The following is a 15,680-nucleotide window of genomic DNA, read 5'->3' on the forward strand; positions in this document are numbered from 1 at the left end:
ATCCACATCTCTCCATCTTGGTGAGCAGGATGCTGTGGGGACTGTGTCAAAGGCAGCAGTCCAGATAGTTGACATCCAGAGGTCATCCCTTATCCTCTGCCATAGTCACTTTATCATAGAAAGTGCCACTGGGTTGGTCAGGCGGGATTTGCTACAAGTAAATTGGATGACCTGCTGCTTTTCATAAAAGGAACCAAAGCAGCATTAAATTACACTGAAAAAATAAACTGAACACACGGATGTCTTCATGAATTGGAATCTACTTTACAGGTAAGTCTGTACCAGGTCTGCAAAGATTTCAGAATGACAAACATTTTAGCTGATGTGTGTTACAAATAGGTGAAGTTAATCCTTGAGTCAGAACATTTCTTTCCCAGATAGAAGACTATGAAGTGGGAATTGGAATGTAACAAACCATTGTTTTATAAAAGAACAAATTTGGGCACTGGGAGACTGGGTTTGCAAAGCTGCCTTCTCTAGTTTCCAGGCATCTTCTCTTCTGCTAATTAACCACAGAGGTACACACAAAAGCCCCTGCTATTTACCTCTGCCAAACAGCTGCCCAGTGTTTGTGTACAGTGGGCTCTAGAGAGGGCTTTGCTGGCCACTGTGTACGACCAAACAATTACAGCAATCCCGCCTGCAGCCTGTGAGCCAACCACCAATACCAGACTAGGGGAGAAGCGAAGCCCCACAATAGGGCCTCCTGCTCCTAAGGCCTGTTAAAGATTCTTGAACACAGCAGGTGCACAGGGAAGACTGCATGGACAGGCATGGACACCTCACAATTCATTCACTCACCACTTGCACAGCATCCGCTCTGTGCTCCAAGGCAGGCCTGCCCTTAGTGCCTGTGCAGGTGGACTGCATTGGTGGAAGCCTGCATTTGAAAAAGGGCCAGACCCTGCCTAACACGGGGCAGTTAACTGGGGGAAACTGCTCAGGGATTACTACAAACAGAAATGCTGGATGGACAAAGCTTCTCAATGGAAAGACTCTTCTTGGGAAAGCCCTGCTCTGTAAACCAGCACTGCTGCTCCTGCTGCTTCCAGCTCCGGGGAAGCCATGCTCAGTGCAACAGTTGGTACAACTTGCACAAGAATGAGGTTCTGCTGGAAACAAGTAACTTAACTGCAGGACTGAAAGGAAGTTAATAAACACACAGCTACTGAGTGGTGATGACCATAAAGAGACAGGAATCTTTTAGAATTACACTCCAAATACACAGAATGGAGGATGTGCAGTAAAGATACTGTTCCACACTGAGACATGAATGTGATTTAGATATTTTTGCTGCTGAAGGGAGAAGACTTTTCCTTTTTTTAATCAGAACATCATCAGGTGATCCATAGCCATAAGCCTCAGCATTCAAGTCTAACACAATGCATGGGATTCCTGAGCATCTCAAAATTGGAGTCTAATGGAATAGGAACGTATGCTTGTAAAAAGTGGAGGAAGGCAAGAGTAGTCAACAAAATTAACAAGAAAATAGTCTGGTTATTGAAGACAGATTCGAGACGAGAGAACCACTGCATACATTCTGCTTATCTATGCTGCTGCAATGTACATGCTGGAGATGCTAGCACGCTGTCACCATGCTGGTAACTCCAGCATGGACAGGAGCACTTTTGTTCATGATTGAGCCAAGGAGCTTCAAAAATCATCTACAAAGGCAGTAAGCAACCTTCCAAGTGAATGCAGGTTAAAAAAAAAATCTCAAATACCTTAGGACCAAAGAGACAAGCACTGTAATTAGAAATAAAATAATGCAGAATTATGCTAAGAGCTTCTTTGAGAACCATCTAGTCAGAGCAGTACTGATGAACTGAATCTGGCCACATTAAATGCCTGCTTTCTCCTGTTTTGGTGTAGGTCAGCTACAGTAACAAATGTCTGTGGTTATTCCACTGCAGAGCCACAGTAAGTTTTCAGGTCTTGCAAAGCTCTAATTTATTGTTGGGCTACAAGAACTCAGATAGCCTCCTGCTTCAGTCCCATAAATGCTTAATTCTTTTGTTATAGTACTTCTAATGCCGCAGAAGAATGAGCAGTTGTGTAAGGAACTCTGGCATAGGGAGAAAATTGTTTTGGTTCACGCTTGCTTTGGTAATTGCTTGCAGAGAGGGCATACCCACAAAAGTGTACATCTCTTCAAAGGAAACTCAGGACACACCCAGCACTCCAGGATATCGCTGGGCCTTTGCTGTGATTTAGTTCTACTATATCACAGTATCACCAAGGTTGGAAGAGGCCTCAAAGATCATCGAGTCCAACCTGTCACCACAACCTCATGACTAGACCATGGCACCAAGTGCCACATCCAATCCCCTCTTGAACACCCCCAGGGATGGTGACTCCACCACCTCCCTGGGCAGCACATTCCAATGACAAATTACTCTCTCAGTGAAGAACTTTCTCCTCACCTCGAGCCTAAATTGCTCACTGCTTTCTCTAAGCAGCCATAACATGATCTTTAACTTGCATAGTGTTTCAAGCGGGACAGGTTGGGGTTTATTGTAAAACAAGCGTGAGTGTTTTAGCAGCTAGGCTTTTTTCCCTGAGTTCTGAAAAAATTACTGATTTCATTTGACTTTTGAGAAGAAGTATCAACCCAACCTGTAGCACCACAGATACCTCTACATGCAAAGTCATGTGTTTGCTATCTATCAGAGGTAGCACATCTCTACCTGAGGAACCACAGTAAAAAAAAGAAGCGGAACCACATCAACCACTGTACAGAAAAAAAATGTAGTGCTTCAGCCTCTGTATTCAGGCTGGTACATCTCTAGCACAGCTCCCCAAACTCTGGAGGTGAACGTGCCTCCAGGAAACAGCTGGACAAGTCTGAAAATGGGTCTTGGGGACACAGAGGAGTACACAAACAGGAGGAGTGCAGTCACCTTTGGTGACTCAGCACAGGGCAGAACAGGCATGGCACAGAACTGCCAACAAGTTGACACACTTTTCCATGGCTACTTTCAGAAGAGCTGTACAGCCCATCCTGTCAGGCTGTACATGCCAAAGGATAAAGCATTACGTAGGGGTCCTCTGATTAAATGATTCAGCTCTATCTGTGCTCTAGAGAGTTCACAGGCCAGTGCTTAGACTGACTGTTTCACATGACCAACCAATCACTAGACTACAGGAAATGTTAAAGCAAAACTGATCCATGTGTAAACATTAGACTGGATTAGAGGTGCTGAATCTCCAAAATCCTGAATCAATTCACTTCTAAGTCTTCAGTACATCAGACCACAGCTTAGGGGAGTTCTGGATGCACAAATATTTTCTGCTGTCTGTAATTAAGCTGTGTTTCTTTGAAAGCCATTAGTGAGCCCAACTCCATGTTAACCTGCACCCCTCGGAATATTAACAAAGGTTTTTATCTTGCCTTAAAGTAACTAGCAAAGTGTTCATGCAAACAAGTTGCTAATCCACTTCTACCCAAGACTTCATTTTCACTTCAAGTTGCATGAAGAATGTATCACTGTGTACATTTAAAGCAGAACCAACTTAAACATGAGAATTAATTATCTAAGGAAGAAGGGAAGAGAAAGGTCACAAGGATCCAAGGTCACAAGGACCCAAGTCTCTAGGCCAGTTTCCTCTGGAAGGTAACAGTGGTACTACTGCTGACTTATTGGGAGACACTGTACCTTTTGCACTGATGCTACGAAGATCTGTGATTTTCATTAAGATCTTTGGGAACATGTGAGGCTTGTTGGGTCGTCTCTTTCGGATATAAATTTTCAGTGCTTCCAGCAATGGTTCCTGAAGCTTATCCACTTTCATTGGTTCTTCAAGGTCCTGGCGATCTGTAGGAAAGGATCACAGACTCTTACGATTTTAAATTATTAATTGCTTTCACCAATTCTAAATCACAGAAGCCTCTCCATGTTCTCCATTAGAACTCCATGAATTTCATTGTCTCCATTTATGACCCACACTCTTCTCTAGGAATAGGACAGACCACAGCTTTCTGATATTCATTTTCACATTTTTTTTTCTCCCTGGCAGCCAGTACCAGAACAAGAGGACACAGTCTCAGGCTGCACCAGGGGAGGTTTAGGTTGGATGTTAGAAAGAAGTTCTACACAGAGACAGTGATTGCCCACTGGAATGGGCTGCCTGGGGAGGTGGTGGAGGTACTATCATTGGAGGTTTTCAGGAGGAGACTTGATGGGGTGCTTGGTGCCATGGGTTAGCTGTTTGGGTGGGTTGGATTGATTGATGGGTTGGACACGACGATCTTGAAGGTCTCTTCCAACCTGGTCTGGTCTGTTCTATTCTATGCTATGCTATTCTTGGTGACTGGAAAGGTTTATCATCTGAGTGGTCCAGAATTACCAGTTTGCTCTTGTACCTCCCTCTGCAAAGTGAACACAGTTCTCTGTAAACAACATTCAGAATTAATTCTGTGTGTCACTCAGGTGACAGAAGTAATTTTGTGCATAGGTACTGATATACAGAGAGTTACCGTCAGGTATCAGCAGATGGCACTGCTAGCTTGAGTGACAACAAATGTCACCCCTAGGCCAGGATGCGGCAGGCACACAATAATGACAGAGCCCATCACTCGTTTTGATGGGATATGGTTATACAGACATAGAATTGGAACAATTTGGTACTAAAGGGCCCCTGTCCGTAAAGACTGACTCCAGGGTGAAACCATGCCAGTGGCTCCCCCTGAAGGTGTGTTTCTACTGCTGGTCCCTGCTTTGCAAAGGAGGACAGAGACTAGGGGATTAAAGTTACAGCTATTTAAAGGAGAGCTTGGGACTTTGGATTTTAAAACCATGATGTTGCCTGAGAACGTCCCTTTCGAGTTGTAATCAGGCCCCCCAAACATGTCATCAGTGCCACTACTCACTGTAATGTATTTTTTCACAAGAAAAGTTACGACCAGTGACTTCCATGTGAACGTTGCCGTATTGCACAGGCATGAGTGAGATGTGCATCACAGGCACCTTGCCATAAGCAAATCATTTATGCAGATCCCCAGGCACTGCTCACAGAAAAGTGCAGCAGGATGTATCCTGTAGTCTTCATCAGGCAAATAACAGAACTGATTAATTTACAAATGTCTTGATCATGAACCCAATAAATATTGCCAGTGGGAAACAAACCTTTAGTGTTGAGTGGTTTATAAAACATACATAATAATAGCAACATGACATGTACCTATTGCATGTGTACATTTTAGTACAGGAGAGCAAACCAAGTAAAACATAAAAGAAGATATTATTGTCTGTCCTTTTCAAATGCATCCAAGCCTGCGCTATACGGTACCTCCACAGATCAAGCAGATGGCACTAAGGAGACCTGTTTCTGTATCATCCATTTCCAAAGGCAGAAGCTGGTTGGCAAAGGTGAACACGAGATCGGTCAGAGGGCCAAATCCCGCGTTGTGCATCTGAGTTCGGTTTAGTGTAAGGCCATCTGAAAAGGTCATGGTGTCTTGTTCTGGTGTATATCTTGTGCAAATTCTAAGGATCTGTGTCAGGACACAAAAAAAAGAGATCTGAATGACTCAGTCCAGAAGAAAATGCAACAAACTTCTCGACACTGCAAATGATGCATGAAACGATGCATGTATTTTTTGTAATAGAAGTTTAAGAACAGGACTTTCCCCCCTAGTTAGGGAGTAATCAAAACTACACAACTGTCACCACTTAGGTCACCATCATTACCGTAATATTCACATAAACTGCTCTTTGCGTGTTCCACGCACCTAACTGTAAAATGCTCTTGCTCTGCTGATCTTATCCAGCAAGATCACAAAACCACCTTACCACTCCCACCATACAGGCATTTCCCTGCTGCTGGGGATCAGTTCTACGTACAGTGCTTCTCTGGGCTGTGTCTTTGGTAATGACAACGCCTCTTTGCAGTACCCTGTGTGAGGCGCAGGCTAGCTGCGTTGGTTGGAGGCAGAAGGTGGTCTGTTCTTTGGGCTGTTGCTTAGGGTGCCTTCCTTTCTTCTGTCACAGCAAGCAGAAGACCACCACCCTGTGTGAGGGCTCTGCAGAGAGCAGTGCAGAACCCTCTGTCTGCCAAGCAGCTGCAGTTACAGTCCCCATGGAATGCTGTTTGTTTGCCAGCCTGAGCAGATTATCAAACTCTGACCTTCCACACGGCCCCAACAGCAGCTTGAGCAGCAGGCCCAGCATTTTCATGGGTGTTGTTACTTCTGTGTGCTGCAACATTGAACCTCCTCGCCAGCTCTGTTGGCCTCCAGCCTTCCTCAAGACTCTGGCATTTGCCCAGAGTGCTGCTAAAGGCATGCATCCTGCCTGCCTGGTGCAAAGCGTGTCCTGCCGCCCACAGTGTCCTCCACTCCTGTGCAAGCCCAGGCAGTGCTGGTTTTGGCAAGTTTGCTTTGAATGCTGATGTGCACCCAGCGGTGACCCCACATAAAAGCATTCAAGGGGAGGATGGGGATTCACACCTCTAACTGGACATGCAGGAATGCAAAACACACAAACCACTGAGGATACTCTGCACTTTGTTAGTAAATGTCCCCAGGGTAACGGCAGCGTGAAGAGTGCTGTCACAGCAGAAGAGGCAGCATGGCCAGAGAGAGTGAACAGGGGAAGGCTTTCACCTCCCAGAGCAAACCCAGGATGTGCCTCATGATAGACTTTGTCCAGCACAGGCTTATTTGTACAGCTGCTATTAATGACCATTGCAGTAAAGACCAAATAAAAGAGGTGCCCATCATGGGACATGCTTCTGTTACATATACCAGCCCTTAATGTTTAAAACAAACATCAGAGGTGGAAGAAGGCTTATCCCTAAACTAAAATAAAAAAGCATGCAGAAGGCTAACTGGTGATTAGCTCAGCTGAGATACAGCTGTACCTTTTCAGAGCTTGACTGTATTTGTTAACCATACAGCCATCCTAGTTGGTTTTAAAGATTCAGCAGAGATGATTTAAATGAATGTAAGTGAGCACAGGGAGAATTTTAATTATTCCTATGGCTGCTGAAGCTCTGAGTCAGAGGCCCCAGCACTTGGCAGCTGACCAGTCTGGGCTTGGCTGTCCCACTTTGATACTCGCCTGGCAACACTGCTCCAAATTGCTTAGGAGGAGAATGAGTAGGACATGGCATGTAAGAGACCTACAGAGCAGCTTTCATTTATCTTCTGAAATACCCTGGTAGGAGACTTAACAGGGTGTATTTCTGCAGAAGTCTCTTCAACTATTTTATGTCCCAGCCATATTCTTATTTCACACTGAAGCACTGAGATGCTATGTGGTTGGCCAGGCATGTTCCACATTGTTTCTCTACCCCTCAATTACAGTAAGCTCTTCAATTACAGGCACAAATACAAACACATGGCACTCAAATTCTTCCCTGACCACAAATTCCCCACTGACATAAGTGATCTGAAAGGGCTGGTGGTAACTCCAAAAGTTTCATGTAACAACCAAAGTGTATTGCACGATGATTAGCAGAAATGAACTCTCTAAAGCATGGCACAGACTGTCAGTAAGAGACAGTACTGCTTACCATAACCTGCACTGCCCGCAGCCACCGGTAGTCCTCACCCCTAAACTCTGCTGTTTGGTAATGCTCTTACATCATCAAAAGAATTGTACAGAAAGAAGAAACATGCAGAGTTTGTTGTTTTCAAGAAAAGAAAGGTTTGAGAACTTTTCATATTTACTGAGAAACCCAAGAGCTACCTGGTTTACCACTTCAGTGCCATGCAAGAGAAACTGGAGTGCAGCTCTTCCCACCCAAGCCTGCATACAGAATAGCTGCCTTCCAGTATGGGTGTATGGTCTGTGATGATCAGGAGGAGGAACCAGGCTCTGTACTACTGAAGTGGTGCTGATTTCCCCCTAGCTCAGCTGGGGAATAAGGTAGTCCTTTCGTCTGAATGCTGGTTTAATGGGTAAGTCTTAGCAGCGTGAGTTCCCCCTCCACTCCCTCAGGACTCTTAGCCCAACAAATTAGCAGAGCAGGACTTGGAGCTAAGTCTGGCCGTGGTGTTTCCCAATGGCTGCCTGCAGCCTCCTGGGCAGCTGCCCAAGCAGGGCTTGCAAATACACTTCCCCTGCATCCTTTCTCTGAGGGCAAGTCTGATCACCAGCTGCCAGTGCCACGCTGCCCAGAGACTCCAAGACTGGAGGGCCTGGGGTGCCCTGGAAGAGCCATCCCAAACAGCCCACAGGTTGAATGTCTCCTGCCTTACAGCACCCTGGCTGGCTCCCTGGCTGCAAAGCTCACCCCTTGTATGCCCCTGCTCCATCTGAGGGTGCATGTTTGGGGTGCTCAGCCAAGACCTGCCAGATTATTGCCCCCCCAGAGCTCACATGGAGGAAGATTTCCACCCTGGATCCTCATTGGGATCAGAAGTTAGGTTACCCAGCCTACAGCCCCTGAGGACAGGCACAGAAGGAGATTTCCAAGGGCTTTGCAAAAATCAGGATTAGAATATAAAAGCCCTGTGGAAGTTAGGCAGCAAGTAGGACAGATTCCTAAATGCTGCACCAGCTGTCAACTGGAGGAGCCTACAGTGGCTCTGCTGAGCACTGACACAGTTGAAGCTCAGCTATGTGTCTTCTGCAGTACACTTAGCTTGACTGGAGCAGTTGGGTCTCAGGTTTCTCCTGCATTCCTTCACCATTACCCCACAACATGCTGTTACTGAACGCCAAGACAGATCATTTGAAACACAGTCTTTTTAACATGTCCGTCATCAAGAGATGCAAAAAGCCATGGATATTGCTGAGGCACTACTAAATCTTTCTTGGGCAAGATTCCAGTGTTGAAGTGAAGCTGATTCCAAGCTCATATTCACCAAAGAACATATGGGAAATGTCAGAACTTCAGAATAAGAGATCATGGAATCTTTCTCCACTTTAAGCTGAATCACTATCTAGACGACATCCTCCTAATGTCCTCAGTGTTGTTTGGGTTTTGTAACCAAGCCAAGTATTTTAGTTTTCACTCTGCTCTTAAACACCACTTGCAGTCATAAATAAAGTCCTTGCCTATGATTAAAGGCCCCTTTGTTTTAAGGACTTTTTATATCCTAAAGCAGTTACAAAGTGCAAAGCAAAGCCCCTGTGGGTTACACAAACCCAAAACCATCCAGAAAGCTGCATTTACAAAATTATTGCTACCACAGAATGCTTACTCATTTAAAGCATACTATTTAAGGCAAACTATGGGGGTGGGGTTGGTTGGTTTGTTTTTAAGAAACCCTGTTTTTTGATGCTAGCTTCCTTAGCTGGCTGGAACAGTTTCACAAGAGGATAAATCCCAATCAAAACAACATCCAAGGAGATGACTCTGAACTAATGAACAAACTGCCGGGGTGCTGCCATACCCCATTGGCACAGGTTCTACTACACACACAAATGCCTTCCTAGCAATAACATGCAGGGGTTTAAAACAGAAAGCAAAAATGCCATTACTAAAGCTTAGTGGCCAAGGACTTACCATTGCATTTAAGATGGTCTGGATTCTGGACTCTTTGTACATTCACTTTGACAGAGCTCAGCCAGGCTGTGGAGGCTCAGCCGCTGCTGGGCCAGGGTACCAGCAGTCACTTTGGCAAGGGCTACTGACTGAAGTTTGTAATATCCCTTAAGCGTTTGGCACCAGAGCAGAGGTAAGTTCCACCATTCTCAATCAGCACCTTCAGCTACTCTGCTAGGCTTGGTGTGATTTCCCTTCCAGAGACTGCTTGTTTGTATCTAAACCAATTCTTTGGCACATGCTCAGTGGAGTTTACTGAGCTCCTGACACCATGACCTTTGTCAGCCTGTTTAAGGTGGGGTGGGGGTGGGAAGTTAAGTATCCATGACAACAAGAACCAACTAAGCAGAGCCCTTGGCAGTGTCTATGAATGCTTAAGACTGCCCATAGCCCAAAGACAGTGCTGCTGTGGGTGGGTGGGGAGAACCAGGGTCCTAATGGATGAGAACCCCACACCACTCCTCCCAAGTGTCACGGCTCTGGGGACACATCCAGGGGATCAGGAGTGCACACTGGTGAGGCTTATGCCCATGCAGACCATGGGCAGGCACCAGCAGCTCATGCAGCAGGCAGGGAAATGGTGCTCCCTGTGTGTCTCCATATACAAAATAAAACATGTGAGGCACTCCTCATGATTAGAAGTAGCAGCTTGCTGGCAGGTGGGCAATATGCACTATTAAACCACTCCTCCAAGTACTGAATTCAGCTTGAAGATGCAGAGCTGCAGCACAGTTCCAGTGCCGTGCAGGTGGTGTGGGTTGAATGGAGATGGGCAATTCACAGCACATGCACTGCACATGACTGCGCTCATGGTAATTATCCCTTTTTCTTTTTAAGCAGCACATAAAGTAATCACACAAAGCTTGTGTAAATGTCATGCAGGAAAGTTAGGGCTCTGCATAGCAGCCATCTCCTGTCCTGGGTGTGGAAAAGCCTCACCTCCCCCCTGCAGCACTTGCTGTGCCCGGCTTGCTCAGATGTGTCACCACCTGTGCTCTCGTGAAAAGCAAACTGAGAATGAGCAGGTGATGAGGAGTGACAGGGCCCAGTGAAGTTCATAACTATAGCCTGAATGTTGCCACATGGTCACAAACCACGAGTGATGAATTGTATTAAAGAATCAACCCTTTCTAGCCATTAATTAGTTGAAACAAAGTCAAGATTTACCACCTGCTTCATTACTGGTTTTCTAATCTGGCAACTGGGCTGTTGTTCAGTCACTCTGATCAGAGGTCCCGAAGTGCCTTTTTCTGAGCACTTCAGACAAACAGAAAGACTATCCCTAAACACTTGACATTGCCCAGATGGTGGTGGTGACACAAGCAGTGAGTAGAGCTGGCACAAGGAGCGCATGGAACTGGGGCTGTGACTGCTGCTGGGGTAAGGGTATGGATCCAGGCCATTCAGTGACAAATAGAGGCTGGCAGCTTAAGAGCTAAAAGTTTTAGGGGCAAAGAGTTTGGGCACAGAGATTCTTGCCATATCCTGACTCCTTGCCTCCACCTTGGGGTAGTTTCTGTATTAACCATTTGTTACTGGGTACAACAGCAAAGCATCAAGAAATTTCCACCCCCTACCTCTGGCAGAACACACTCAAGGCAATGGCACAGCATGTCAGTTGCTGTGTGCCTTCTAGTGTAAGGGGAATGTAGCATATCAGGATAGAGCTGGCAAGGACCACAGGCAACTGGAAACAAAGGGCCCTGCCCCGCAGAGGGAACATAGTAACAATGAGATGGCCAAGCCTGAAGGAGATCCTGGAAGAAGAGCAAAATGGGGTGTCTGGAGCAAGGCAGGGCAAACCTCAACATTCTCTTTTTTAGAGGCCAAAAAACAATCTCTCTATCCCTCTTCCTCCTCCATCAATGTCCTCTAGATGCAACTCTTCAAAACAGCTTTTGACAAAGCAGAAGGAAAGGGTCACAGCAGTTAATGTCTTCCTCAATGTGATATGGTTTAAAGCAATCCACTTTCAAAAGTTCCAGTATTAATTACTTCAAATTCCCAGATAAACTCCAAGGTGATGCCAAAAAATATAACAGTAGCCACCCTGCAACTGGCTTCTTTGCCATGCCTCACTCAACAAAGACCTGAAGGTTTGTGCTCAGAGGAAAATACTTAAAATATGTTTAAATCATGTTGAAAATGCTAAGTAACTGTTCTACTGAAAGTTATTGCTACAACCAATAGTAAGGCACCTCTTTGTCACTAAAAGCCTGAAGACCTCTAAGGTCTTGATAAAGAAATAATGAAATCCCTGAGGGCTCCTGGAAGGTGAGCACGACAGAACCAAGCAGAGCCCAGGGGAGGGAAGCCAGCTTGCCTTGACACAGTGGTAAAGCAAGGTGCTGCAGGCTGTATGCTTGCCTGGTTAAAACTGCAATGCACTGAGCTGAAATCTCTCACCATGCCCTCCTTACAGGTCCCTGCAGCACTGGTGAAAACAGGAGGGGATCTGTGTGCTGGAAGTTTGTGGCTGCGGGCTCCAGGCACACCAGTTTCCCTCTACAACCTGCACAAGCCTCACTCTGAAGAGGGGTATCTCGTTCTGTGACATCACCTGGTAACCACAGACACAGCCTTTTCCTAACCTCTTACACAGAGGACTGTCTCTCTAGGTATCTTTCACACAGAGCATGATGTTTTGCAGGTAGGAGGAAGCAAAGAGAATCAGACCTCTCTTCAATGTTAACAATAAGGACATTTTCCCAAAGTAGCACATAGTTCAAGTTAGTGCCACAACACCCAGATGTGCCCTTGTGGCACATCCACAAACTAAAAAAGATTTCCTTTGCAGAGTCAACTCATTCCATGTAAGACATTTGCAGCTGTGCCAGATCGCACTCCTGACCATACCAGGCTACCTGCAGCCATAGGGCCAGGGCAGTATTTGATCCCTCTCCCCATCCATCCCAGTACAAAGAACAGAAAGCACATTAGCAGCAGCACAATGATGTCACAAACACCTACCAAGATATCCAGGCAGGCTGCTTTAAGCAGAGTGATCTGGTCTGCGATGGTCAAGCTGGTAAAGCCTGGCAGGCGCTTTGCAAACTCCACTATTTTAATAATGCACTTGGTTGCAAGTTCACTGAATTTGTCCCAGAGCCCAAGGTCCAGTCGAACCCGATGGTCTGCACTGGAGTTCTGCAAAGACAGACAGGAGGCAACCATGAATCAAGAATCTCCCTTTCAGTGAATGCTTTTCAAGAGAAAGAAACAACAACTGAGTATTGCTTCCAGAAGAACTTTCCATTAACATTCCAGGCATTTTCTGCAGCTTGCTGTTGGGATGCTGCTGTTTCAAACTTGGATTAATTGCTTGAGAATTCCTTGGATATTACTCTGTTACTTACAATTGCAGAGGCCATCTGTACAGGGAATACAAATGAACTTAAACATTTCCAAATGCCATTGCCATTAGTCTTCCTTGCCATTAACATTGGCACATTGAGAGAGACAATTTAGCTGTACCCCAGAAAATATAAATGAATAGTGGGACAAGAAGATCAGGTCTTCATCAGCACAATATTTGGAACACAGTTTCACACACTTAAGGTCCTGGCAAATTAGTTCTGTTTCCTCTATCTGCTCTGTGGCTGTGCAAGAGTTTTACATCTTTCTCAAGCTACAGTCTCACAAGAACTATAAAGCACTTCTTCACAGGACACTCGAACCCCTCCTGTGCACCGATGAATGCTATGTGCTCATGTGGAAGTGCATCCAACACACACCCTGCTGCTTGTTACAAGGACATTCCAGCTATGTCTTTCAGAGATTGTTTCTATATATTCATGAACCTTCGTCAAAAAGTCCGTAATTTCCTAGGATACGTAGCAGCTCTCTGTTAAATCTGTGACTAAAGATTTTCATACTTTCAGAATGGCCACCTTGAAAAAAGCTGTGCAGCCAAGAAACATCTGACTCAGAAGCTACTGTGATCTGTTAGTCCAACAAAAGGTGGTGTCATGGGGAGACCTGGGCAGTTGCTGCCAACCCAGCCATGATTCTCATGGATCGGTGAGAAATTGGTAACAACTCCAAAACACCTGAGACCCCTCTCCTCCTTCCCCAGCATGTAGCATATACTCATTTTGCCATATTTGATCCAGTGCTGTTTGAGTGCAGCCAGTGTGATGGCTCCCCCTCCCCCCTGTAATAAGCCACCAAGTGTGCTTGGCATCTGCCTTCAGCCTCTCCTCTTCATTACAAGAGAAATGTCACCTGTGAAAGTCTACTGGCAATGAATTTGCAGCCATGGAAAGGCAGACTGCTCTCTTCCATGCTTCATCTGAACTTGTTGATTAACCAAGAGAGAGACACACACATCTCTAAGAAAGTCCCCTCAGGTGGCAGCTGCAAGGGAAGGTGATGTGATTAGCTCCCTTAGACACAGCTGCTTAAAGTGTCAAATGGACATTGAAAAGAAAGTTACATGAGAAGAGTCTCAACTCAGCAGTCTATCAGAGATGGGAGACAAGCAGTCATGGCAAAGCATTCCCCTGGCACAGACAGAGCTTTCCTGCAGGAGCCATCTCTAGTGACCCTGCCACCACTGCTGTGGACAGCCAGGGCGTCCACCTCCTCGGAAACCTTTGAAACAATCAGCTTTCTTCAGGTCATGGGAAGGACACAGGGCCTGCAAAGGTCACGAAGGGGACGTGGGGTGAGCTCAGCTTGGCTGATGCTCTAGCACCCCCTCCCAGGCTGCCTTCACAGATGCCACAGCTGCCAGCAGTCATGATGGGTCCCAAGGGCGCTACCAGCCAGACAATGACTCTCAGTTGCAGCAGGGTGGAGATCTGAGCCTGCCTTACTGTAAAAAAACCAATGCTGACTATGCTGAACAGTTTGAAGGTGTGTACCGGCTTTTCCCTACTCTCCCTCTTTTTAAGTGATTTCTGTTTCAATTCTGATTCTGAGAAATTCTTCTTCTTCTTTTTTTTTTTTTTTAATGTGACACAATACAGGAGAAAATATTTTTATAATCCTGAGTCTAAAGAATTGCCTTCAAAATAGTCTGAAACTAATGGGTTAACAGTCATTGTAATGCCCTTTGAAACATTTCTTTTGGCTACAGGAGTATGCATCCCTCAGATTTATTTTATTTCATCCTCAAGGACGTTGGTGAAATACAGTACATTGGAGGAAAAACAAGATCAAGATGTGCAGTCATTCAGGCTGTAATTAAATTTAATAGGCAGTTTATCCAGTTCATAGAAAGATGGCATAGCAGAGAGCTACACAAAGCAGAGCCTAAAGCAGGAAATCATTTTACAATAGGGTATCCATCTGGAAAAAAGACATTGCATGAAACCAGCAAGTGTGAACAAAATCTTCATCAGTATCATATGAGGTTACTCCATCATGCTGCAGTACTGGCAACGGGAAGTCTGACGTGTCTGCTATGAAGAGTAATGCGCAGCTGTCTTAGCAAATGAAAACCTAACTCACTCCTATGCAAACTGCAGAGAAGTGGAACACAAAACAACTACGTGCTTCATTGCGGCGGGTGCCAGATTCCTCCGTGCTGGAGCTAATGTGGTTACTATTTTCATTCTGAGATGCCACAAAGGAGGAGAGTTTGAGCATTTTATTTGGTAATGAGTTTAGTTGCAAGCATAAAAAAGAGAGAGACTTTTAGCAGCATTTCTGAATGTGTTGCACAATAAAACACAGAGTTAATAAAATACATGTTAGAACAAGAAACTGATTACCTTTGCCTGGGGATCTTCTCTAACCATGCTGTGAAAAAGGTGCAGATGCTATGACTTTTCCTGAGCATTTTAATGAAGCAGGTTTTTGGGGTGTCTTTTCCAGTAGCAGGCTTGCATGGTTTTCAGGCCTATGTAGCAGCACACATATGGTGAAACAATACTGTACTACACCCTAGTGGCATCTTTATCAGTGGAAAAGACCAACCTTGCTATAAAATCCAATTAAACAGTCATCTTTGCCACATAAATTGATCCCATTTTTTCCATCATTTTTGTGTTTTCATTGCAGTCTGCTCTATCTCCACATTAATGTTAGGGATGAAGCACTCACAGAAACATACACAGTAGCAGAATCCCTACTGTCTTTAAAATCTACTTTACAAAGGAAACAAGGCTCACAGGTGCACTCTGCCCTAAGCAGGAACACTTGCTATGCCTCTTTAGTAAAAGCAGCAGTGCACTCCATCT

At 45.3% G+C, this 15,680-nt stretch overlaps 1 protein-coding gene across 4 annotated transcripts in view; it reads right to left on the reverse strand.

The window, feature by feature from the left end:
• RARB (retinoic acid receptor beta) overlaps nt 1-15,680 on the reverse strand; it is a 340,719-nt gene that overhangs the window by 1,600 nt on the left and 323,439 nt on the right. For all 4 annotated transcript variants that reach the window (XM_068152274.1, XM_068152273.1, XM_068152275.1 and 1 more), the window contains 3 exons: nt 12,466-12,642; nt 5,290-5,494; nt 3,657-3,815 (listed from right to left, as the gene is read on the reverse strand). In XM_068152274.1, coding sequence (XP_068008375.1) covers nt 3,657-3,815; nt 5,290-5,494; nt 12,466-12,642 — 541 coding nt within the window. The remainder of the gene's footprint in view (nt 1-3,656; nt 3,816-5,289; nt 5,495-12,465; nt 12,643-15,680) is intronic.

The sequence above is a fragment of the Melanerpes formicivorus genome, unplaced genomic scaffold (genome assembly GCF_026170545.1).
Source record: "Melanerpes formicivorus ecotype bairdi unplaced genomic scaffold, bMelFor1.0.p_v2 SCAF_23, whole genome shotgun sequence".
NCBI classification, from domain to species: domain Eukaryota; kingdom Metazoa; phylum Chordata; class Aves; order Piciformes; family Picidae; genus Melanerpes; species Melanerpes formicivorus.